The 26,932-nt window shown below is 45.1% G+C and overlaps 1 protein-coding gene across 1 annotated transcript in view; it reads left to right on the top strand.

Annotated features, from left to right (window-relative positions):
- The window catches only part of g3bp1 (GTPase activating protein (SH3 domain) binding protein 1), a 34,749-nt gene extending 16,920 nt beyond the window's left edge, over nt 1–17,829 (top strand). Inside the window, exons 8-12 of the mRNA XM_083651314.1 lie at nt 1,124–1,228; nt 11,083–11,200; nt 13,417–13,542; nt 15,481–15,590; nt 15,715–17,829. Coding sequence (XP_083507440.1) covers nt 1,124–1,228; nt 11,083–11,200; nt 13,417–13,542; nt 15,481–15,590; nt 15,715–15,966 — 711 coding nt within the window. The 3' untranslated portion in view covers nt 15,967–17,829. The remainder of the gene's footprint in view (nt 1–1,123; nt 1,229–11,082; nt 11,201–13,416; nt 13,543–15,480; nt 15,591–15,714) is intronic.
- The last annotated feature ends 9,103 nt before the right edge of the window (nt 17,830–26,932 follow it).

Here is a 26,932-nt window from a genome sequence, read left to right as displayed (position 1 = left end):
GAATGTGCACATGTGTTTTATGCACAATTGAGCCCATTGTAATTGCAGAGGCAATGCAAAAGTGCTTTACATAATGTAGAAAAAAGAGCATAGAGAAATCAAAAGGGGGAAAAAAACACGAGGATAGGAAATAAAAAGTATGACAGTATTACTTAGGGCGGAGAGTGCGTTTTCCTGCGTCTGTTTGGAGCATCGGTCGTGCACGTCCTATTCAAATTAGTCTCGCAGTAGCCAGACGTAGATTTGGAACGCTACTCTGAAAAGTGGTTAGCGCAAAAACAACACAAAAAAGGACGCGTGAATTGACCAAACATGGACGTCGGGGCCGCTGCATTCGGAATGTGTGCATCAGCTAAATAGGCCCCCCCCCCCCCCCCCCCCCGGGGTGAGATGACGTAACCTCCGTCACAGCCCAGCCAATCAGATTTCCCCAAAAAACATCTTGAGGGATTTAAAAGTTGACATGTGATTCAGACCCTCGCTGGAAGTTTGTTGACGTACGATGTTGGGTCTGACCACGTGAGACTATATCTAAAACACTACACTCAGTGTTTCCCCTACCATTCTACAGGCCTGGCGGGCCCGCCAGGCCAACGGTGCGCCCGCCAGGCCAGAAAAAGATAGCAAAAAAATATATATATTTTTTTTTTCCTGCTCTCCCCAAAATCTCAATAAACCTTTATGGCATACTATTACTACTGGTGTTGACGGTAATAGAAGGTGCCAAATCATTCAAAACAATAAGCATTTTGCTTTTAGGAGCATCGCGCCAGCGTGCAGCGCTGTTCCAAAACGTTGTTGCCTGGGAAACGCGCATCCCATAATACAACTGTTCGCATCGCATCCCATAATAGTATGATGATACTTGGGATGCCATTGCGAACATAGATGTGAACAGGTTAGCTAAAAGTTTAGCCTCGCCAACGAGGGCCCCCACCGTTGCGGTCGGGGTAGGTTTCAAAATCCCTCCAGGCCTAAAAGAATTTCTAAGGGAAACACTGCTACACTCCAACGCAGGAAGCGTTAGGCAGCATCATGCGCACAGGAAGGCCTAGGTAAAAGCAAGTATATCTCCAGCCTTATTGGGGCGCCTGTGTTGACTGTTCCTCCTGTCTTCCCCCAGCCGTTCTCCTGGGCATCAGTCACCAGTAAGAACCTCCCTCCCAGCGGGGCCGTCCCAGTCTCAGGACTCTCCCCACACGTCGTCAAGGTTACGCCCACAGCACCGGTGAGTACGCCAAAAAGTGGGGTCAAATATTAACGCTTTCTTTCCAAGCTGGTGCAATCTGGATCTTGGATACAGCCACACACAAAGAAAAATGTCTCCATTTGACTATAATCATGCTGCTCAAATCTGTTTAACTGCAGCCTCTTCTCAAAACCAAGACAAAATGATAACGTAGGGCTGGGTGACATCACATGGACCAAAAATCATACCTCTGTATTTTCCCATGAAGTGGGCTAAATGATGCTAGTCAAAGCCACATGTGAGATGTGATGAGCTAAAATTCATTTGACAAACTGGGGGGGAATTCTCCCCTTTTGTTCTTCAGATAGGGGGGATTTATATACTTATATCTGCTTCCCCTCTCTGCTTCCCCTCTCTGAGAACCGATAAATAATTTCACATTTTTGTATTTAACACATTGACTGCCAGCCGTTTTTTTTTGCTGTAGGTAGCTTCTGCCAAGCCGTTTTTTGAGGATTCTGGCTCATTTTACAAGAGCCGAGGATTCTTTTCTGCTTGGAGTTTGTGAACATACAATATCTCAAAAGTACTAATAGAATGTGTACTTTCTCTGTCTAAAAGAGTTAGTTTGTAGAGTTAGTAGTTATGTAAGCATTAGCAATTGAATACAGCATGGTTTCAGCGTCAGAAAAAAGATTCAGAGATAAACGGCTTTTTGTGAAATTCGATAGAACAGTCACTTTAACCATTCATTTTTGGCATCAGTAAGACCTAAACAATAGTTTTGAACAGTAATTTCCTCCATAACAGCAGGAAACTCCCCTCTGCTCAACTCCTCCCTCCGTGGGCGTTCTTCTTGGCTGCAGCGCCGTGTCACAAGCACTTTCCTACCTGTGCAAATGCACTTTCTCATACTCTCGACCTCTCAAATAAATTTCTCAATAGAAATTAAATTACTCTAAATTAGAGCGAAAAAGAAACAAAAAAGAATGGGTTGAAAATCCCATTCTAAAAGCCTTTTATGGCTGTTTCCAATTTGGTGCTATTTTGCAAGGCAAAATCGCCTGCTGCACCACAAGCTTGTCACAGTCTCACTGCCCCGCTGCCGCTGTGCGGCTGTGCCTGGCTGTGCCTGTCTGCGTGGCCGCTCCCCGAGGAAGCCCGGCTGGACTCGCCCGCCTCCCGGAGCCCTGGCCGAGAGCTCCGATGAAGCCCCTGCGACTCTGGTCATATTTACGCTGCGTGCCTCAAAGTGTGCTCCATCCGCAATCCACCAGGCAAGTTTGCAATCCCGCACCGCCAGCAATCAGCGCGAAAATGAAAGCGCCTCCGCCAATCCATTTTCATGAGAATGGAAATGGATCACACTGCTTTTTGCTTGCCTTCCTACTTCCTTGTCGCCACTTAGTGGGTCGGTGGAATGGGTTGTACACGTTGTACACGTCCAATACTTATATAAGATATGTAAAAGGGTTAGATGCACAACCCACCGTCAAAAAAAAAATATCGATGCCAACGACGTGTTTACACGTTGTTGGCAGTCAACAGCTGGATTCTGAAAACGTGTATACACGTTGTTGGCAGTGAACGTGTTAAAAAAGAAATTCTTAACCTGTAGTTCATGGGGTGAGCAAAGATGGATGATTTAATATTCCATAGCTCTGACCTAACCAAATCTAACTGACATCACTAGACATCACAAAACAAAGAACACTTCTGATATAATCTGATATGAGTGTTTTAGTCAAGTGTATCACTCAATGCAAAAAATAAAGGCTTTGATAGAACCGAAAGTCTGCAGATAAAACACAATGACAAAAGGCATAGTAATTAGACTCTTATTCAGGGATGCAGTCTGGCAGACACAAAATCATTCTCTTAACACGTTCACTGCCAACGACGATTTTTTGTTTTTGACGGTGGGACGTTGATCTAACCCTTTTACGTCTCCTACACCAGAATTGGAGGTATTGAATGTGTATAATCTATTTTACCGACCCACTGAGTGGCGACATGTCTCTCCACAGTAGAAAGAGGCGACCCAAAACTGGAGGGAAAAGCGCGAGGAAGCCTGTAAAATTGATGGCGAAAACGCTTTCACTTTCGCGCTGATGCACAGCGGTGGCAACGGTGGGGGGTTCCAAGAATAGATTGGATGCACACTTTGAAACACGCAGCATAAATATGACCAGAATCGCATCAAAGCTCTCAACCAAAACTCCACGAAACGAGCGAGTCCACCCAGACTTCCTCAAACAGCGGCCGCGCAAACAGGCAGCAGCCAGGCAGCAGCAACTTCGTTGTGACACGCCCGCTGGAGAGCCAGGGAGGCAGGAGGAGAACACACACGGAGGGAGGAGTTGGAAGCAGAGGGGGGTTTCCTGCTGTTATGGAGGAAATTACTGTTCAAAACTATTGTTTAGATGTCTGACTCTTACTGATGCCAAAAATGAATGGTTAAAGTGACTGTTCTATCGAATTTCACAAAAAGCCGTTTATGTCTGAATAATCTTTCTGACGCTGAAACCATGCTGTATTCAACTGCTAATGCTTACATAACTACTAACTCTACAAACTAACTCTTTTAGACAGAGAAAGCACACATTCTATTAGTTCTTTTGAGATATTGTGTGTTCACAAAATCTTAGCAGAAAAGAATCCTCGGGTCTTGAAAGATGAGCCAGAATCCTCAAAAAAACCCTCTGGCAGAAGCTAACTACAGTAAAAAAAAACCGTCTGGCAGTGAATGTGTTAAATGCCCTATTTTGGGGTGAAAAAGGTGACTGTCACCTAAAGGTGACTACCGTAAATTCCGGACTATAAGCCGCACCGGTGTATAAGCCGCACCTGCAAAGTTGACTATTTTTTTCTTATATAAGCCGCACCGGACTATAAGCCGCGGGTGTTTTAATGGTATTTTTTTTTTTTTTTTTTTTTTTTTGTGTTTTAATGTTTAATTACCATATGTAAGGGTTCATGCACAGAGGGGATTGTCGGGAAAGAGATGGCTGTTTGAGGAAGCTCCCATTTATTAACATTTCAACAAAACAACATAACACAACACCACCTGTGTTGTTTTTTACAGTGCACACAGTGTCATACAGTGTGGTGAAAAGAGGGCAAGAGAGGAAATTAAAACTTATTATAGTTATATAGGATTTATAGTTAGAAAGAGTGCTAAAAAAGAGAGATTTTTTTTTTTTTTTTTTTTTTTTTTTGAAAAAATCCATAGATAAGCCGCACCGTTATATAAGCCGCAGGGGCCAAAAAAGGCCAAAAAACGGGGAAAAAGGTGCGGCTTATAGTCCGGAATTTACGGTAGTGTTGTCACGATACCAAGATTTTACCCTGCGATACTATACCAGTCAAAGTATCACGATATCGGGTAGTATCACGATACCACGGCGAAATCTATCTATTTTTTGTTTTATGAATGTGCAATGTATTTACCTCCACAAATTATAATGTAGGATGACCTTAGGCATGAATACAATGGTTTCAGAGTATCTCAGGCACCTCTAAAATGTGTTATTGTAAAATATCTGTTCTCTCTCTCTTACACATATATGTATATATAAGCAGATATTTTACAATAACACAGATGGATGGATAGATAGATTTAAGGCTGGACAGTGTGTGCTGTGTTTATACTATTGTACTTTTATTAGAGCTGTCTTCGGATATTTGATTATTCGCTCATAATGCTGAAATTCGAATTTAAAAATTAATATTCGATTATTATTAAAAAATGATATATATATATATATACCGTATATATATATATATTAGATCCCTCCCCCCCCCCCCTGCTCTCCCCAAAAGTTCAATAAACGTTTATGGCATATTATTACAATACAACAATGCTGGTGTTGACTAGAGGTCGACCGATATGTGTTTTTCAATGGCCGATGCCGATGCCGATATCTGATCAGCAGGGCGGCCGATGGCCGATATATAAGGCCGATTTTTTTTTTTTTTTTTTTTTAAACATATTTAAATATAATAAGGAATGAGACAAAATTGCCAAACTTAAATTAACATTTATTTCACACTAATGTACGGTATTCACTTTCCTTACACAGAAACTTGAAAATAAAAAAAGTTTGTTTCTCTTTTGTCTGCACTCTATTAAAAATAAAATAAAATTCACAAGTAATAAACTTGTTTTAGTGCAACATTAGCAGCAGAACACAATCTCCTTGTTTCTAAGAGAACAAAAATAAATATTTCCATAAATAAAATAAATGTTGGTAGTGCACACTGCATACAGTAACAGCATCTTCTTTGATTTTAGTCCCAGAGAGCATTAACATTTCTTTAACACTGTATTCAGCATTCGCTTGACTTGAACACAAACACTTGACTTGAACATAAAACATATTTGAAAAAAAAAAGTGCATGGTCTCTGATCTTTTTAGTGCACATATTAGCAGCATCTCTTTTTAAGTACCGGTTAAGAGCAGCAAGTTAACTGGTAAATGTAAACAACGTTTCTATTTGAAAGAATAAAATGGAAAAGTGCATTGTATCTGCTCTCTGCACTCTTACTAGTGCACACACTTCTAGCAGCATCTCTTGTCTTAAGTCCCAGTTAAGAGCAGGAAGTTGTAATGCAGTAAAAAAAAACATGAACAAAGTTTCTCCAGTTTCTATTTTCTCCAGCTGCTCCAGCATCCTCTGCAACATGTGCAGAGTGGAGTTCCAGCGGGTGGGAACAGCTTGAAGACATATGCAGGGGGAGGAGAAGTTGCTTTTGAATCGCTGACAGATGCTGTTTTGCAAGCACAGAGTGGTTGAAGTGTTTGCACAGGTCTTCAACTTGCTGATAATGTCCCCCACTGCTCTCTGACTGTTGAGGCCCTCGTTTACCACAAGCTGTAATGTGTGTGCACTGCAGCTGAGGTCCGGTACATCTGCCACTCTCATGCCTTTGACCATGTTGGCACCACTATCTCTCAGCACAAGCAGCACTCTTTCTGGGTCGATATCCCACTCCTCCAGCATTTTGAGAAACATCTCGCTGATGTAGTCTCCAGTATGAGAGCCAGACATGGCCTTGACATTTAACACGTTCACTGCCGTCGACGAGTTGACTCGTCAAGCAGAAACCAACGGTTGACTGCCGTGGACTTGTCAACTCGTCAAAAAAAAAAAAAAAAAAATTGACGGTGGGACGTACATTAGATCAAAGCCCCCTACGTCTCCTATAAAAATATGGGAGCCACCGAACGTGTACAACCCATTCCACCGACCCACTAAGTGGCGACAGTGCTCTCCAGACTAGAGAAAGCCGAGCAAAAGCGTGAGGAAACGCGCGAGGAAAAGCGTGTGTGTTCTCAGGAGAATGGTTTGGCGAACTCCTTGCCTGCGCAACGCTGCTGTCAAAGACGCATCGGTTTATGATCACACTCCAAACCCAATGCACTGACATGTAACGCTCTCATTTTACGTCCGTAGAGAAAATCACAGGTTTCCTCCGTTTTCCTCCACTCGCGTTTTTTACTGTCGGTTTTCCGCTCAGATGGAGCAGCGCTGTGTCGGTCCCCTCCGTACCTCTCTGTGGCGGCTCCGCCTCTCTCTCTAGAGAGAGAGAGAGAAGAGAGAGAGAGATAGGTTGGAAGTCTGTTGGAGAGAGAGAGAGAGGGAGGCAGTCTGTTGGTCAGAGAGAGAGAGAGAGAGATAGGAAGTCTGTTGGGGAGAGAGAGAGAGAGAGAGAGAGAGAGAGAGAGAGAGAGAGAGAGAGAGAGAGAGAGAGAGAGAGAGAGAGAGAGAGAGAGAGAGAGAGAGAGAGAGAGAGAGAGAGAGAGAGAGAGAGAGAGAGAGAGAGAGAGAGAGAGAGAGAGAGAGAGAGAGAGGCGGAGCCGCCACAGAGAGGTACGGAGGGGACCGACACAGCGCTGCTCCATCTGAGCGGAAAACCGACAGTAAAAAACGCGAGTGGAGGAAAACGGAGGAAACCTGTGATTTTCTCTACGGACGTAAAATGAGAGCGTTACATGTCAGTGCATTGGGTTTGGAGTGTGATCATAAACCGATGCGTCTTTGACAGCAGCGTTGCGCAGGCAAGGAGTTCGCCAAACCATTCTCATGAGAACACACACGCTTTTCCTCACGCGTTTCCTCACGCTTTTTGCTCTGCTTTCTCTAGTCTGGAGAGCACTGTCGCCACTTAGTGGGTCGGTGGAATGGGTTGTACACGTTCGGTGGCTCCCATATTTTTATAAGAGACATAGGGGGCTTTGATCTATGTCCCACCGTCAAATTATTATTATTTTTTCTTTTTGACAAGTTGACTCGTCCACGGCAGTCAACCGTTGGTTTCTGCTTGACGAGTCAACTCGTCGACGGCAGTGAACGTGTTAAGACAACCTGTTTCCTTTCCCAGTCTTTGTCTATAAAATGACACGTTAGGCTCATTAATGCTTCGGTTTCTCCAGACCAACAGTCTGTTGTGAAGGACAAATGGAAGCCAGCATTATTTGGTCCAATCATTGTTTTGATTTTTTTCACAACCTTTGTGACCGCAACGTCAAGCTGGGTTGTGCGGTAGTGCTTCTCTGTTTTAAGCTTATATCTTGGTTCTGCTACAGCCAACAGCCGCTTAAAGCCTGGATCTGAAACAACCGTAAAGGGCTGGTTGTCTGTGGCAATCATTTCTATTATCAAAGTGTCAATTTTTTTTGACCTGGGATCCGAGTTTTGCCATTTTTGTTGAGCATCAAACATTTGTCGAACAGTAGGTTGACGGGAGTCAGCTGATCTAGCTGCTGCTGCTGCATCATCTTTTTTCTTCTGTGCCTCTCTATAAGCAGGGGGGGGGGGGGGGGGGGTGAATCTTCAAGTGATTCCACAAGTTTGTGGTGTTTTTCTTTTTGCCTGTTTCAGCTCCCATGCTCACTGGCCCATCGCAGAGGTTGCACTTGGCCTTCCCTGGTGTTGGTTCAGTGAAGAACTCCCATAAGGGACTTGATTTCTAATTAGAAAAAAAGAAAAATGCAAGGTCATTATTTGGGTAAAGAAAAAAAACAACATGTAGCCTATAATTCCATTATCCATTCATGCACATTGACAATCTATAATATAAAATTATACATCTAATATAAGCCAGTAACATGTTTCTGTTTTTGTTTTTTATTCATGGAAAATACATTGGGTTATGCAGTAGATTTCAGTAGTGACTGGTAGGCTATAGTGAGAGCAGTCTGTCAGAGATCTCATTCAACTGCATTATTCTATAGAATAACCATAATAATGACAATAATGATGTAACGCTAGCTGTTTATATTTGCTTTAATTTTATGGGCGAAATGTGTTTACAGAAGATGGTGACTGAGGAAACGTTAGGCTATCAGAGTTATAGGGCTCAAAACTGTCCCAAAACATGTTTTTGTATGTTTACTTTTGGTGCTGGGATAACGTAATTCATTGTGGGTAGTCGGCTACTAACTGTGGCTAATGTTAGCGGCTAGCTAAGCTAGCTATGTTACATGGCAGTAAAACGCCACCAAATTGATTTAACTTTTAACCATTACGGTGGGACATTCAAAAATAAGGTGGATAGGAGGAACGCTACGCGATAATAAAGGATTTAAGTTCATGAAACAGTAAACACTGTACACATACGCGAGCGCACACGCACATACGTGGAGCTATTTAGCCTACTACGGTATGCTAGCTAGGAAGCTAACGTTAGCTAGATATGTTCCTTCAGCAAAACAATGTTGACACGTTGATGTGGTAGTAGCGTTAACGCTAGCTTTCGGACTCATGTTAGTAACCCCTTGTTGAATCCCTAGCCCACATTAGCAATGCAACCTGATGTAAATAACGTTAAAATGACTCGTCGCTTGAGACAAAGGGAGAAATTGAACTGGCTTGCGTCTGTTTCACAGTTTCCAACCACATGCATCCCCACGCAAACAACGTTATAGGCAGGACAAACCCCCCGCTCTAACGTTAAGACAGTAAGAGTGAGTGAGAGTATATGTTGAGCATTGAAATCTAGGACTGTGAATCTTACCGTGCTTTTCTTTCTTCAACATTTAACAAGCGTGCTTGTAGCACTGACTGAGTGACACCGACCGGCGACCGCAGCCAGCTCTGTTGTTCTGCTTGGAGACGAAAGGGGAGGGGTGACATACCCACACTCAAGGCTGCAGGAGTGCAGGATCAGTTTCCCCAAGCACTGTGCTTTTCTGTGCGGAGTTAATGTTATCCAGATAGGAACCCCGCACTAAATAATAATGATAATGATAATAATAATGATAATAATAATAATAATAATAATAATAATAATAATAATAATAAAAAAATAAAAATAATCGGCCTCGTTAATCGGCCTCGTGAGCCAGGCAGAGGCCGATGCCGATTAATTAAAAATGCCAATAATCGGCCCCAATTAATCGGCCGGCCGATTAATCGGTCGACCTCTAGTGTTGACAGTAATAGAAGATGCCAAATCATTCAAAACAATAAACATTTTGCTTTTAGCAGCATCGTGCCAGCGTGCAGCGCTGTTCCAAAACGTGTCAACGTGTGTCGTTGCCTGGGAAACGCACATCCCATAATACAACTGTTAGCATTGCATCCCATAATTTTTATTTTTTTTTAGTAATCAAATCAGAGAAAATCAGGGAAAACCTCAATAGAATGTTCGAATTTGAAAAAATCGATTCGAAGACGGCCCTAACCTTTTATACTTCTCTAACCATTTGTTCCACTGCACAGCTCAAAAAAACTTTTTCTCTCATAAGTGCCACAATTTATGCTTTTACTCTGAAGGCACCCCAGCCCAACTTCCTGGCAGTCCTTGGCACAGCTATACCTAACTTCCTGTCTGTTGTTTGCGAACTCGCAGTATCGTGACACTGGTAACTGCGGACTGTGCGGAGGAGGAAATTATTCAGCCTCAGTCAGACAGAGCGAGGCTGTTAACGTTAACGTTACAGTCACTCAGCGGTCCCACGTGTTGTTTTGTTGTAAACACAAGATTTCACCGTGCGGTGATCACGTTTCTGTGTCCTTGAAACGCATGTGTGTGTGTCTCGAGACTCCTGTCAGCTGAGCCAGAGATTGGCTGAGCTAACTAACTACAAGTAGCGACCTGTATGCTAATGGCAGCTGGGCTCCACGTCTAAGTTAACGTTATATTTTCCCTGTTGTTGCTTCCAGAGGAGCCGCATATAAACAAACAGGTGTTGTTGTTTCCAGGAGATGGTGCACTAACGTCAATATAGGATTATGAATGCAGCCAGAAACCAATGAATTTGGGAACGGAGGTAAAGCATTGCTGCTGTTGCTGGCACCGTCACTCCACGGTAGTAGCGTGTCTCACGGTAGTAGCGGCATTTAAAGCAGCTGCTATAGTAGGCACCCGTGACGTTCAGGCACCGCGGTAGACGGTAGGCCCCGGTAGACCGTGCAACACTAAAGGTGACTTAGTTTTTTCATTGGGGTACAACATGAGGAGGGTTTGAATGGAACCTTTGCACATGGAAGCCACACCGTTATTCCACTCAGTCTTATTGCTAATTGCCCAGAGTCAACGAGTCCCAACCAACAGCGGCAAACTTTCCATTCTCTTTCTTGTTCTCGCCCACTGACTGACTGACTGACTGTCTGTCTGTCTGACTGACTGACTGTCTGTCTGTCTGTCTGACTGTCTGTCTGTCTGTCGGACTGACTGTCTGTCTGTCTGTCTGTCTGTCTGACTGACTGACTGACTGTCTGTCTGTCTGTCTGTCTGACTGACTGACTGTCTGTCTGTCTGACTGACTGACTGACTGACTGACTGACTGTCTGACTGACTGACTGACTGCCTGCCTCTCTGTCTTGACTGTCTTGTCCGTCTCCTCGTCCCCTTTCTGATATATATGCGTGTGTTGTTGTTTTAGGCCAGAGTGGAGGTGAAGTCGGAGTCTCAGTCAACAGCGCAGAGACCACAGAGAGACCAGAGGCCCAGGGAACAGAGGCCTGGAGGCCCTCCACCTGTACACAGAGGGCCCAGACCAGGTACACACACACTATAAGAGGCCCTCCACCTGTACACAGAGGGCCCAGACCAGGTACACACACACTATAAGAGGCCCAGGGAACAGAGGCCTGGAGGCCCTCCACCTGTACACAGAGGGCCCAGACCAGGTACACACACACTATAAGAGGCCCTCCACCTGTACACAGAGGGCCCAGACCAGGTACACACACACTATAAGAGGCCCTCCACCTGTACACAGAGGGCCCAGACCAGGTACACACACACTATAAGAGGCCCAGGGAACAGAGGCCTGGAGGCCCTCCACCAGTGGCGCCGGAACGAGTTTGCAATAAGGGGGACACAATTTTAATTTCTTTTTTTTATTTTTTTATTTTTCAATTATTATTATTTTATTTTTTTCGGCGCCCAAAGGGCCGACGAAAAATTGACGTTTCTATGGACGTTTGGATGATTTTTAGCCATATTTAGATGAATATCTCATTTTAAATTAACATTAGGATTATACTGTAGTGATGTAATTATTCAGTATTTTTCCTTTTCTCACTCACTTGGTGACCTGCTCTCCCTTTAGGTCATTTTATAATTACACTACAACAGACAGCAACACAGGCAGAAACACTGAACTTATTATTATTATTATTATTATCACTTCGAAACACAGTGCAAAACTTGTCATCTCAACACAAAAATAAAATAACAATAACCGTATACGATTATAGCAGCAGCCAATGACAGTGAGTGCAGTACAGAGTCCAGGTCTGTCTGTCTCTCAGGTGTAATAATCCCACAATGATCACGGCTTTAACAAGAGTCACAGGCTGTGTAAACAGTGTAAAGTGGGCTCTCTGTAACTTGATCCCTGGGTCTGTCTGTCTCAGGTGTAATAATCCCACAACGATCACGGCTTTAACAAGCATCACAGGCTGTGTAAACAGTGTAAAGTGGGCTCTAAGCGTCAGGTGCAGTTGCCCCCTCAGATTAAAAAAAAAAAAAATTTAGGGGGACCAAATTTTAAGGGGGACAAAATGTCCCTATGTCCCCCTTGTTCCGGCGCCAGTGCCCTCCACCTGTACACAGAGGGCCCAGACCAGGTACACACACACTATGAGCTGCATTATGTCGTGTGGCTAACGCGTTAGCAATGCTATAGCATCAGGTCCTGCTGTCCTCGCGTCCACGTGCCTGTGCTGAATGTCGCTCGAGTGGTTAACGTTATAATGCCGGTTTGATCTGACCTACATACAACCATATTTTCATTTAGTGGATCAAAATACTGCCAAACTGCGCTGCTTTTATGGGCTGCCGTCTCCATTCCGCTCCTTTGACTACTAACGTTAACAGCCAATGCTCCACTCCCACTAAAGCCTTTGGCATACTCTTCGCGCCCAGCCAAGCGCATAGGGCGCGCAGCGATTTTGACGTCATCGCACGGGGGGTGTCGGGGGGCGAGGCCTGAGCGCAGCGCGGCGTCCATGGAGATTTTTCTATCAGCGCGTCGGGTTTTGCTGCCTGTGCCTGTGAGATCTCTGTGGTAGGCTATCAGCGGATATCTGCTGTGATTGAGTCCTCATCGTCGTAAAGTCGCCTTCGAAGCATGGCGTTCGATTATAACGAACTAGTTGTGTGGCTTAGCCTTCCCAAATGTTGAGGGTAGTTTTTTAGAATTTAATACATAGAATTGGGAACGTTACATTCAATTTCATTCAGACTCCCTGGCACTAATCGCCGCCATTTTCCCCTGGAGCTTCCACAGGAGGAGTGGGGTGGGAGGAGCGAGCTGCGCACTGACTATGTTCTGTTTTTGCCCGCGCAGAGTGTGCACGCCCTCTGCGGAGCCCCGCCTCCAGCGCGTGCGCGAAGAGTATGCCAGACGCTTTACACATGCTGGTTTGTTTACATCCAGGCATTAGCGGGGGGGGGTGCTACCGTTAGGAATGTTAGATCTTCCCCATTTTCATATCGTCCAATCATGGTCATTAGAGATTGCCGCATCCGCTGTTGTGAATGGAAAAATGACATGTTAAAGTCTACACCCGAATATAAGATGACGCCCCTATTTCAAACGCATTTGAGGGGGGGGGGGGGGGGGGGGGGGGGTCTTCTATTCGGACCAATATGGTACGCACATGCAACAACAAATCCAGGTTAAACCATTCACCACACACAGCCGAGCAGTACCGCTACCTTCTCACATCACGTGTGTGTGTGTGTGTGTGTGTGTGTTCCATTTCAGTGCGGGAGGGCGAGCAGGGCGAGTCGGAGGTGCGCAGGGTGATCCGGTACCCAGACGCCCATCAGCTGTTTGTGGGGAACGTCCCGCACGATGTGGAGAAGTCCGAGCTCAAGGAGTTCTTTGAACGTAAGTAGTGAACGACTGAGACTGGGAAGTGCTTTCACACGTGAATAGAAGGTCTTCAAGCTGTACAAGACACTGCAAACATGCAGTCACAAGTCCAAAGTGACGTTTATTTGCAAGACCAACCTGGTGGAGCCGGATTTATTAATTAGGGAAGATTAATTGCCATAAGGCTGATTGCCCTGAGGCTATCCACCTTATTTCTAGCTGCCATGATGCCTCTGGGTGCTTCTTCCGGTGTGATCATCCCAGCCTTGTTGCTGACAGCTTGACACCCGTCTGGGCGAACGGAGCAAATCACTAATCGGGTCCAGCTTGGCAAAAATCTCGTCGATAAATATCCCTTTTAAGAGCGCAGTGCATCATGTGTAGTCGCCTACTGTGGCTAATGTTAGCGGCTAGCTAGCTATGTTACATGGCAGTAAAATGCCACTGCAGTGTTTCCCATACATAAAGGAATTTGTGGCGGGCCGCCACAATAATATTTTGACCGCCACAATAAGATGTTGACCCAAAAAAAAAAAAAAAATTACAGTGCACCTGAACGCAACATGCAAGATATCCGCTGAATAAGTGTCCAATAAATGTTCATGTCATTCTGGCCAATACTTCTGTTATAGCATTTCAGTCTGGAATATGGAATATCTTTCAATAATCTATGATTTAGCTGCTAAATTGTCAAATACCGCCATCTGCTCGCTACCCAGGCACTGATGTTTGTACTTAACCTAACTAACTTAACTATCCGGTGTGCACAACACTGTCAGCCTAAACTCCGGCTGACACCCCAAAAACCTACAATCCGCTACAGAAAAATGTATATTGTTTGTTTAATAACTGGCCCCTCGCCTTCTATCATTTCACGAAAGTGGCAAAGCAAGTTGAGTATGCCTGACATATAGGGAGAAATTTAGTTTGTCATTGTAAACCCACAGCACAGTAATGATGACATGTTCTTCATAGATCTAGCCTTTTAATTTTGCTCTTAAGCTTTCTCAAAGTACACCAAATTCATGCATTTTACTTTAAAATGTTTCAAAAAATCTCGCGGGGGGCATGCCCCCGCACCCCGCTAGGGGGTCTGCGGTCCCCAACCACAAATTCTCAAAATCCTGTGGGAAACACTGCACTGAATGACCAAATTGATATAACTTTTAACCATTTCGAGTAACACTGTTTCCATATGGATTACCAGCATTAGTTTGTTGTTTATAACCATAACGTGGCTATATTTGTCACGTTCTCTATCTAACTCTGATACACTGAAAATACTGGGAGGCGGGCCATAGCGTCTCTGTCGATGATTTGATTTGACAGTTCTGGGCACTGGCATTGGCATTGGCCAATCCTGGCGTGTTCCACCCCCAAATCGGTTGTGTTCTGGCGCAAAGCAAGCAGGTTCCAGGACGAAATAGTCTCGAGCCTCGCAGTAAATACAATATTCCTGGAATGCGAGTTTAACTAAACAGTTACATGTCCTCTGCATTCTACATCAAATGAATGACATTACCGTTTGTTTTATTTTGTATGTTACATACTTATTGGCCAAGTTATGTCAGTTTATGGGGGAGGGATTCTGCCAGGGTAAAGAAGGAAGTGTAGGCGGCCATCTTGCCTGCAGAGTTTTCAAATCAACCGTTTTAGGAAATGGCAAGCTGCAACAATCAGGTCACTTAAACCGGACATGGTACCCATAATTATTTTTACAGCGGGGCATTCAAAAATAAGGTGGATAGTTCAGTGATGATGTCATCTGTGATGTCATACATAGGCATTGTGACATCACTGATGATGTCAACAGTGACACACACAAGAGAGACTGAGGGAGAGAGAGGGAGACATTGCGAGTGCACCAGTTGGGCAGGAGAGGGGTGGGAAACTGCAGACAAATCAGACATCTTGGTGTGTAACATGTTCACCCCCCCCCCCCCCCCTACACAGAGTATGGTACAGTCCTGGAGCTGAGGATCAACAGTGGAGGGAAGCTACCAAACTTTGGCTTTGTGGTTTTTGACGACTCTGAACCCGTACAGAAGATCCTCAACAACAGGGTGAGAAGCAATATCACAAGCTTTTTACCCAGTTGGGATTTTGACATTTTTGTAAAAGAAATAATAAATCTTCTGATCTGGAAAAAACGGTGATTTAAAAAAAGCGTCCCTCTCCTCTCCGCAGCCCATCAAGTTCAGAGGCGACGTGCGCCTGAACGTGGAGGAGAAGAAGACCCGCTCGGCCAGGGAGGGCGACAGGCGGGACATCCGGCCCAGGGGTCCCGGAGGCCCCGGGGGTCCCAGGGAGCGGATAGGAGGAGGAGGAGGCGGCCCCCGTGGCCCCCCCACCCGCGGAGGCATGGCACAGAAGCCCAGCTTCGGCTCCGGACGGGCCGCCGGGCCCAGCGAGGGCCGCTACTCCGGCCAGCGCCAGTGAGCGGGCCGGGCCCCCAAACCTGAGTCACGTTACTGCTGGAAACAAGAAGCGGTCTGGAACACGACGGAGCAAAGACGAGGAGGACATATTGAGTCAAGTCAAAACTCAGCGCTCAATACATGGCCTGATTTCAGACTTGGTGATGTCATCGTCTCATCCTCGTTCTTCCTCCTAGTCACTTTGAAGCTAACATTCTAAATGTGACCCAACACAAGTATTAAGCAAGAAATAGGGATGCACCATATTGGATTTTTTTTTTTTTTTTTTCCTCTCTCTTGGAGGATTGCTGATACATGCGCACATTTTTTTCCACTTAATTTCAGAGAGGATCAAGTCTCTCCTGTAGTGGAATGAACACATGCTGCGTACTCTTGCAGACATAAAAACAATGCTTTTCAAAATGTACACATTCACTGGGCAAAATAAGAAAAATAGTCAAACTTGGGTTATGTAAAACATCCCATATTTGTATTTATGTAAGCATTTGGGCGGCATTTTCTCGGCGTGTCATACCGGCAGAAATGACCGTTTCGGGCCGATGCTGACACTTCATTTGAAAGCCTCTTATCTGCCGATGGTCATCGTGCGTCTCTATCTCCACCAGGTTTCTCTCAGTAATGATGGTCATCGTGCGTCTCTATCTCCACCAGGTTTCTCTCAGTAATGATGGTCATGGTGCATCTCTATCTCCACCAGGTTTCTCTCAGTAATGATGGTCATGGTGCGTCTCTATCTCCACCAGGTTTCTCTCAGTAATGATGGTCATGGTGCGTCTCTATCTCCACCAGGTTTCTCTCAGTAATGATGGTCATGGTGCGTCTCTATCTCCACCAGGTTTCTCTCAGTAATGATGGTCATCGTGCGTCTCTATCTCCACCAGGTTTCTCTCAGTAATGATGGTCATGGTGCGTCTCTATCTCCACCAGGTTTCTCTCAGTAATGATGGTCATGGTGCGTCTCTATCTCCACCAGGTTTCTCTCAGTAATGATGGTCATCGTGCGTCTCTATCTCCACCAGGTTTCCCTCAGTAATGATGGTCATGGTGCGTCTCTATCTCCACCAGGTTTCTCTCAGTAATGATGGTCATGGTGCGTCTCTATCTCCACCAGGTTTCTCTCAGTAATGATGGTCATGGTGCGTCTCTATCTCCACCAGGTTTCTCTCAGTAATTGACGCAGGTTTGGTCGACGTTGGGTCGCGAGTCGCGACAGCCAGCCAGTCTCAACATCTGTCTCCCACAAAGATGGCTGCCTCCCTCCCTCTCTCCTCTTCTTCCTCACCTGCTGCTTTTCCTTTCCTCTCCCAGGAATCCAGAATGTTACTCCTCCTTCCTGTCCTCCTTTTGTCTCCTCCTCCAACACACACACGCATACATACACACACACACACACGTATAATCTGGACTTTTTGTTTTGTCTCCTTTTTTTTGTTTTTTCATGCTGAACTTGAATTTGTTGAGAAGAAACAAAAATCGAAACACACAAACATGAGAAAAAAGGGTAAATACTACTTGAATTGGGGATTAAGAAACCCAGAGGCAGGTTTTCACGTTCTCTCTCCCTGTTTCTTAAAGGAACGTGTACTTTACTGCTCGGGCAATCCTGTGTATTGCTGCCACCGTTGTATCTAAGCGATGGATCGCTCTTATCTTTTTATTGTGTCAGGTCAAGAAGCTGAACTGTCCTGCTTTTTATTTGAGTAATGTTGGCTTGTAACGTGTGGAATCATGGACGCGTCTGAATGGAGCATGTATCAAATCCCTTTAGCCTTCCACTACCGATGCACTTCATTTGTCATCATTGTGTAAAATGAACTCACCTGCCGATGAGAGAACTAAATAAAAAGTGATTTACTGTTTTAAACCTTGTCTCTGTTCACTTCTTTAGTGACATCGACTGTGTTCTGATGTTTTTTTAACTGCTGAGTTTCCATGACAGTTTTAACTCACTTAGTTGGCCACTTTGCTGCAGTACTGCCACAGCGGTAAACAAAATGAGTAACATCTTCCACTAGGACCCCCTAGTCCAGACCTGGGCATTATGTGGCCCTCATGATGGTCCTGTCTGGCCCAGGATCAGTCTAAGACAAACCACACCATTTTACTTATTAAGCTAGAACACTCAATAGGATGACCTGAATTGGCTTTTTATTTTGAAACACGTGCCGTGAGTGTGCTTCTTCCTGAGTAAATGCACGGTATGTTTTCTATCATTTAATCAAGTGATCAGATTAGAGGTTACGGGATGACAAAGAAAACATTTGTTGTCCCCGGCGACAATCTGGGTTTTTCAGAAAAATAATTGCCCCCCCCTGCCCTGCCCCAGCCTATGGCTGACCAAACCTACTGTATGTCTGCTGGAAATTGTGCAATACCACAGGAGGACACTAGGGGGAATTCAATATAGAGGGTTTCTGCAGTGGCTTGACTAGCAGTCTAGAGCCGAGGTTCTCAAATGTTTTTCAGCCAAGGACCCCTTACAAGATAGAAAATCTACTGGGGACCCCTCATTCTGATTTGTGATTTTGGGCTAAGCTTAATTGTTTCCATGGTAATGTGCTTGACTTTTAAGTTGATAGGTTTCTTACCTTATAATGTAATCCATGAACCATTTTAGATTTAAAGCATAACATATTTTCGTTGAACTATGAAGCTTTTGCAAAAGTTTTTTATTTTTATTTTCCTCAAAACTTTTCACGGAACCCCTTGCAAAGTGCCATGGACCCCTGGGGGTCCCCAGACCCCCATTTGAGAACCAATGGTCTAGAGGAGTGGTTCTCAAATGTGTTCACATGAAGGACCCCTAATTAGACCACGGACCCCCATATGATAAGATTGATGCTTTTAGATGTTTTATTACAGAAAGTGTATAAAACCCATGACCAAAATAATCAGTGTTACTTATGAATGGAATTATAGTTAAATAAATTAGCCCCCTTTTGGCTGGGGACCCACTGGAACCTCCTCAAGGACCCCTGGGGGTCCCCGGACCCCCATTTGAGAACCACTGTAGAGGAGCCGGAACAAGAGCTGAGGACAAAGGAGTTGATGGTAGAGAGGAAGTGAGATAATCAGTGGAGATGGTTTGGAGAAGAGAGGAAGGGATGGGATCAAGGGGACATGAGACTCGGTTAGACCTGATAAGTTTAGGGTCTCCTTTGGGGGAGAGGGGAGAGAAGGAAGTAAGACCTGGAACAGAGCAGGGGGCAGAGAATCAGGTTTGGAGTCAGGAGTACTGTTGTTAGGAGGAGGATTCAATAAACGTGTTCAATTTCAACCCGTTTCATCTGTTTCCACATATTTCCTACATGCCTTAAGATATTCACATCCTTTTTTTTTTGCTATAGGTTGACTGCTACCATGTCCAGTTTGAAAGATCAGAGCTTGTATCATTACTCGACATCAGGGTTCCCCAAATAGTGGCTGTCATATATTGGGGTTATTGCCTTTACTGCCCTCTGTTGGTCTAATGAGTCATGACATGTATAGCCACTAGGAGAGTCATGTGACCGTGACACTACGAAAATAAACCAGCTACCATTGCAACTGAGAAGTCCGTCTCTGGCTGAATTCATGTTGTAGCTAGTGGTATAAGTTGACGTAATACCCTAGGGAAGACACAACAAAGTGGTGACGAGGATTAACGGCATCTGCGTGTGTTGAAAGCTCGGTGGGAAGGGAAATTCCAAGCTGGACTGTATTTTTCTGGTTTTGCCGTGTTTGCTGGAGGCTAATAGCAAGCTGCTAATTAGCTTCACCGTCGGGAGAACGACACAGCGTGGCAGAGGAAAAATAACAGCGTGCGTGAGTAACGTTACAGTCACGCAAAACGGAGCTGTTTTATAAAGAACAGTGACCTGCTAAGAAGATAATGGCGGGGATAGTTGGTAGCATTGGCCCCTATGATGAAAATATTGAACAGTGGAGCTCCTACACAGAACGTTTTGAGTACTTTGTCCTAGCAAACGGCATAAAGGATGAGAAGCTAGTGCCGACGTTCTTAAGTGTTATGGGGCCGAAGACGTTCAACTTGCTGCGTTGCCTGGTTCAGCCAGCTAAGCCTGGAGCTGATAGCTACGCTGCCATAGTGGCCATATTAGCAGCCCATTTTTCACCAAAACCTCTGGTGATCGCTGAGCGTTTCCGCTTCCATAAAAGGAACCAAGAGGAAGGAGAGTCTGTAGCAGTGTTCGTGGCTGCACTGAGAAGGCTAACTGAACATTGTGAATTTGGTGCTGTACTGAATGACACCATCAGAGACAGACTCGTGTGCGGGATGAGGAGTGAAGCTGCGCAAAAACGCCTGCTCACTGAAAGTGCACTTACTTTGGATAAAGCTATTGAAATTAGCGTTTCCATGGAGTTAGCTACAAGGGAGGCTCATCAGCTCAGCGCAAGTGGAAAACTGCATAAGGTTGTGACTGAAGAAAAAGGAGCTCAGGACAAATGTTACCGATGTGACAAAACGGGACATTTTGCAGCTGAGTGTTGGAGTAAGGACGTGGATTGCAGAAAATGTGGAAAAAAAGGGCACTTGGAGCGTGCATGTAAAACAAAGGGAGTTGACAGAAAACAAAAGCACGACTACAAAAAGCCAAAAGCGAGATTCAAAAAGGGACCATCGGTGCATAGTGTGCAGCCAAGCCACACTATGGAGGTGGGCAACAGCTCATCAGATGAGGCAACAGTGTATGTGCTGTCAGTACAGGGGGGCCCAGATACATACAGGGTTACCCCGCTGCTGGATGGAAAACCAGTGTGCATGGAAATTGACACAGGTGCAGCAGTCTCTCTTGTGTCTCATGCAGTCTACAAGAAACACTTGCAGCACCTTCCACTACAGCCAACCAGCCTCATCCTGAGAACCTACACTGGGGAGCCGGTGCCAACCAAAGGGGTCATTGATGTCACAGTTGAGGTGAACGATCAAAAAGCGAAACTAGCACTGTACGTGGTAAAAGGGGATTTTCCATCTCTGCTAGGCCGTTCATGGCTCAAGGAAATCACGCTGGACTGGCAGGCAATCCGCAAGGTGTGTAAAGGGGACTCACATCTGACACTAGTCCTGGATAAACATGCTGAGGTGTTCAAAGAGGAACTAGGAACCATGAAGGAAATCACAGTCAAACTGAACCTCAAGCCTGACAGCAAACCAAAGTTCTTTAAGGCCAGAACAGTTCCCTACGCCATAAAGCCAAAGGTAGAAGCGGAGCTGGAAGCCCTGGTCAAGAGTGGGGTGCTGGAGCCAGTCAAACACAGCGACTGGGCCACTCCGATCGTGCCTGTGCCAAAGAAAGATGGCTCAGTGAGGATTTGCGGAGATTTCAAAGTCACCATAAACCCAGTGCTATTGGCTGAGGAGTACCCACTTCCTCTCATCAATGACCTGTTTGCTGGCCTGGCTGGAGGACAGAAATTCAGTAAAATTGACCTCAACCAAGCCTACCTCCAGATGCAGGTGGATGAGAAGTCGAAAGAGCTGCTCACAATAAGCACTCAAAAGGGCCTTTTTAGGTACTGCAGATTGCCTTTCGGCATAACATCAGCCCCAGCTGTGTTCCAGCGTGCGATGGACCAGATATTGAGTGGCTTAACTGGAGTCCAATGTTACCTGGATGACATACTGGTAACCGGGAAGAACGAGGAAGAGCATCTGGTAAACCTGGATGCCACCCTGCAGAGACTGGCACAATATGGACTCAGGGTCCGCAGATCAAAGTGTGAGTTTTTCCAGTCTTCAGTGGAGTATTTGGGACATGTGATTGACTCTGAGGGCTTACACAAAGCTCCATCCAAGATCAAGGCGATCACAGAAGCACCAGCGCCTGAAGATGTGAGTCAACTACGCTCTTTTCTCGGGCTCCTAAACTACTATGGCAAGTTCATTGAGAACCTCTCATCCTTGCTCAAGCCGCTTCACGAGCTGTTGTGCCAGGGCGAGGCCTGGCATTGGACTGAGCAGTGTGAGGATGCTTTTGTGCAAACAAAGAAGGCGTTGTTGGAGTCTGACGCCCTGACACATTTTGATCCCACACTGCCCCTACAGCTAGCATGTGATGCTTCTCCTTATGGAGTGGGGGCCGTGATTTCTCACATCATGCCCAACGGTGAGGAGCGACCCATCGCTTTCGCTTCACGCACGCTTAGCAAAGCGGAGAGCAACTATGCACAAATTGAACGAGAAGCGCTGGGAATAGTGTTTGGTGTCAGAAAATTTCACCAATATCTCTATGGAAGGAAGTTTATTCTTCTGACAGACCACCGCCCCCTGACAACAATATTTGGGCCCCATACTGGCATACCCTCCTTAGCAGCCAGTAGGATGCAGAGATGGGCCTTGTTGTTGTCTGCTCATGATTACGACATCAAATACCGACAATCTGACCTGCATGCAAACGCGGACGGCCTCTCTAGGCTACCCCTGCCTGTCAACCACAGCGAGCCGTCACAAGCCAGCGAGCCGCCACAGGCCGGCATCTTCTACTTCAGGCAAGTGGAGGAAGCTCCCATCACTCATGCTCAAGTGAAACGACACACCCGAAATGATCCCGTGCTGTCAAAGCTGTTGGATATAGTGATGCATGGAGGATGTGGGGATCTTCCTGAGCTAAAGCCTTACATCGCGAGAAGGTGTGAGCTCTCTGTGCAGGCAGGATGTCTTCTGTGGGGACGCAGAGTAATTGTTCCACCAGTGTTGCGACAAAAGCTACTGCAGCAGCTACATGCAGGCCACAGCGGAATGGTCCGCATGAAAGAGCTGGCCAGGAGCTACTTCTGGTGGCCTGGACTTGATGGACAAATTGAAGAGACGGCAAGGACATGTCCATCATGTCAACAGGTCCGCTGCATGCCACAGCCCGCCCCTCTTCATCCGTGGGAGTGGCCAGAGGAGCCATGGCAGCGCGTCCATGTTGATTTTGCTGGCCCGTTTGAAGAGAGGATGTTCTTGGTGGCCGTAGATGCTCACAGTAAATGGCCAGAGGTGTCCATAATGAGATCTACTACAGCAGAGAAGACCATCGAGAAACTGGGAGAAATGTTTAGTCGATTTGGATTTCCTGAACAACTAGTGAGTGATAATGGCCCACAATTTATCTCACAAGAATTCGAGAGATTTCTTGAGGTGAATGGAGTACAACACATCCGCTCCGCGCCTTATCACCCCTCTACTAATGGACTAGCAGAGAGATTTGTTCAGAGCATGAAGCACGCACTAAAGGCTTCACAGGGACAGGGCTCCCTGCACCAGCGGCTGAACAGTTTCCTGTTGTCATACAGAAATGTTGCACATTCAACGACAAAAGTTGCTCCTGCAGCACTTCTCATCAAGAGGCAACTCCGCACCAATCTTGACCTTTTGAAACCACCCAAAACTAAAGAGACTGTTCACCAAAACCAACAAGCTCAGGTGGAGAGACGCGGGAACAGAGCGAAGGAGAGGGTTTTCCGCCCAGGTGACAGTGTACTGGCACGTAACTATGGCAACAGACCAAAATGGATGCCTGCTACAGTCCTAGCACAGACCGGCCCTGTGTCTTACACCATCAGGACCGCTGAGGACATCGTCTGGAGGAGACATGCCGACCAGCTGCTTCCTGGGTCTGCCGCATCACCAGTGCAACCTCCACCAGTGGTTTGTGCTGAGCCCACGATCACCCAGGATGTGCCGTGTTCTGTGGAGCCTGTTTCCCCGGGCCCCACTTTTTCAGCTGATTCACAAACTGAACTGTCACCGTTCCCTAAACTGCCATCTGCTTCTGCTACAGCCGGTGTGGATTCGCCGAGTCGCAGTGTTATCCGTCGCTATCCTCAGAGGGAGCGCCAGTCACCCAAACGTCTGGATTTGTAATGAGTGACATACCCAGAAGGACGGGGCAGAATAATCCCCAGGGTAATGTCAGGGTCTGAGGAGTCGGACCTCATTCCCTTAGTTAATAACAACAAGAACAAACTCAGACATTGGGGGGGAATGTAAAATAAATTGTAAAAGAAAAAAAAAATTGTAAAACAAAAGAAAAAAAAAATGTTCATGCTGGTATGTTGTGTGATCCAGGTGTGATGGTATTTCACCTTATTGTTTGGAGTTATTGATACCGGTAACATGCTACACATAGTTACTCTTGGTATGACCACACCTGCTAATGCTAGTGGCATTATTATTTTCCTTTTTGCCTTTATAATGTATGGGTACACTTTCATTAAGTGGGGAGGAGATGTCATATATTGGGGTTATTGCCTTTACTGCCCTCTGTTGGTCTAATGAGTCATGACATGTATAGCCACTAGGAGAGTCATGTGACCGTGACACTACGAAAATAAACCAGCTACCATTGCAACTGAGAAGTCCGTCTCTGGCTGAATTCATGTTGTAGCTAGTGGTATAAGTTGACGTAATACCCTAGGGAAGACACAACAGTGGCAACATGCAAGATCTGGCTAAAAGTGTGTATAAATTACCTTTCAACACTGAGGAAGTGTCCAAATGTTCATCTCATTCTGGCCAATACTCCACTTCTGTTATAACATTTCAGTCTGGAATATGAAATATTTTTCAATATTCTTAATGACTAAATCGCTCAAACTAATCTCGTGTTGACTGTTTTACATTGAGGAGGTTTTAAGTCAAACTTGAAATAATTAACTTGGTTTTGGATTTATTTAGCTTCAAAGGTGCATTTTTGTTCTTGTGTGACCCTCAACACAGGCTTTGACAATCCCGGGCCACTGACTGATGCTTACATTAACCCACTCATATTCTGGTTTATTTCAAGAAGAATATTTTGGCTAGTGGACATTCTAATTGGCTGGTAACTTTCAAATCTAGCAGCCATATTGGCAGGTGGTCAAAAAAGTTCATTTCAAGCCCTCCAGGTGGTGACATAGGAGTGAGTGAGAAAAGGATCAAATTGGTGGTTAAGACTGTATAATTAGTAGTGACATCAGAAGTGTTAAAGCCAGATTTAGAGGAATTATTATTGTACAATAATTAAAATTAGTCTAATAATAATAATAATAATAGGCAATATCTCTTGACTATATTTCAATCATGTAAAACTGACTTCTTCAGCGTAACTTAGTGCACCCCATGCTGTTCATGCCCCTTGTCATTCGGGGGTGTAACTCCCTGCTCAAGTGACGACACTGATACTAATGTATTGTGTTTTCACTTCCATTCACTGAGCCTCCCCTGAAACTATTTGGAGCCCCCCTGGGGAGGCCCACCTCCCACTTTGAAAACCTTTGGTCTATGATGTAACTCTCACATCATCTATCTTTTTGTCTATGTACAGTCCAGTTTAATCACATCTGTGACCATCACAGTTTCACAAGCTCTCCATCCAAACTATATCATCACCTTTGCAATGCATTTTTACATTGTTGTTTACATTCTAGCAATCCAATGTCAAGATTTATGGCTGAGAAATCAACATAATTCTGCATAATTCAGGCTTTGCTGTCACTGAACTTTTATTTGCTTACATGTTTGGTTGCACAGTTAGAGATGAACAGAACAATTAAAATAAAAAAGTATGAAATTAAATGAAATTAAAACATAAATGTCTGTATTTTCCAAATCAGAGGCAGCAATACATTTCTTCATGAGAGTTTGATCCAAACTGGATCAAAATATTAAAACATTTAACTCAATAAATCCTGCACACTGAAAACAAAGATTTATTTCAAGAAAAAAAAGTCACAAATAATCCCAATTAGATTTTTTTTGTTTTGTTTGGTCAGTATCGTTCAGTCCTCTTGGACAGAGAGAAGCTGGTTCCCGTTGCAGACAGTGGAGGCGCTCTTCAGCAGGTTAGATGCAGCGGTGCTTCTTCAGAGTATTTGAGTGTCTGAACATTTTCTTACAGCGGACACAGTAGTAGGGTTTAACTCCAGTGTGAATGTGTTGCTGTGTTTTTAGGTGACCTAACCTACTGAACCTGCTCCCACATTGGTCACAGCTGTAGAGTTTAACTCCAGTGTGAATGCGTTGGTGTGATTTTAGGTTACCTAACAGACTGAAGCTGCTCCCACATTGGTCACAGCTGTAGGGTTTAACTCCAGTGTGAATGCGTTGGTGTATTTTTAGGCTACCTAACTGACTGAAGCTGCTCCCACATTGGTCACAGCTGTAGGGTTTTACTCCAGTGTGAATGTGTTGGTGTTCTTTTAAATGACTTAACTGATTGAACCTGCTCCCACATTGGTCACAGCTGTAGGGTTTAGCTCCAGTGTGAATGTGTTGGTGTGATTTTAGGTGACCTAACTGAGTGAACCTGTTCCCACATTGGTCACAGCTGTAGGGTTTAACTCCAGTGTGAATGCGTTGGTGTGTTTTTAGGCTACCTAACTGATTGAACCTGCTCCCACATTGGTCACAGCTGTAGGGTTTAACTCCAGTGTGAATGCGTTGGTGTGATTTTAGGGTACCTAACTCAGTGAACCTGCTCCCACATTGGTCACAGCTGTAAGGTTTAACTCCAGTGTGAATGCGTTGGTGTGTTTTTAGGCTACCTAACATACTGAACCTGCTCCCACATTGGTCACAGCTGTAGGGTTTAACTCCAGTGTGAATGCGTCGGTGTCTGTTTAGGGTACCTATTTGACTGAAACAGCTCCCACACTCCTGACAGGAGTAAGGCTTCTCTCCTGAGTGAACTCTCTGATGTTGCTTTAACAGCTGAAGTCTTATGAATGTTTTGTCACACTGATCACAGCGGTGACATCTGGGTCCACTGGTGTCTCTCTGTTTCTATAAAAAAGATATAAAGAAAGAATCAGGACAGAGATACTGTGTGTGTGTGTGTGTGTGTGTGTGTGTGTGTGTGTGTGTGTGTGTGTGTGTGTGTGTGTGTGTGTGTGTGTGTGTGTGTGTGTGTGTGTGTTGCAACATCAGTGATGCAAATTATATTTTTTCTCACCACTTCTGAAGAATTCATTTTGACAACGTTCCTCTCCTCCTCTGCCAGGTG

This window comes from Poromitra crassiceps (genome assembly GCF_964638095.1).
Source record: "Poromitra crassiceps genome assembly, chromosome: 15".
Classification (NCBI taxonomy): Eukaryota; Metazoa; Chordata; class Actinopteri; order Beryciformes; family Melamphaidae; genus Poromitra; species Poromitra crassiceps.
This window is presented reverse-complemented; position numbering and strand designations above follow the sequence as displayed.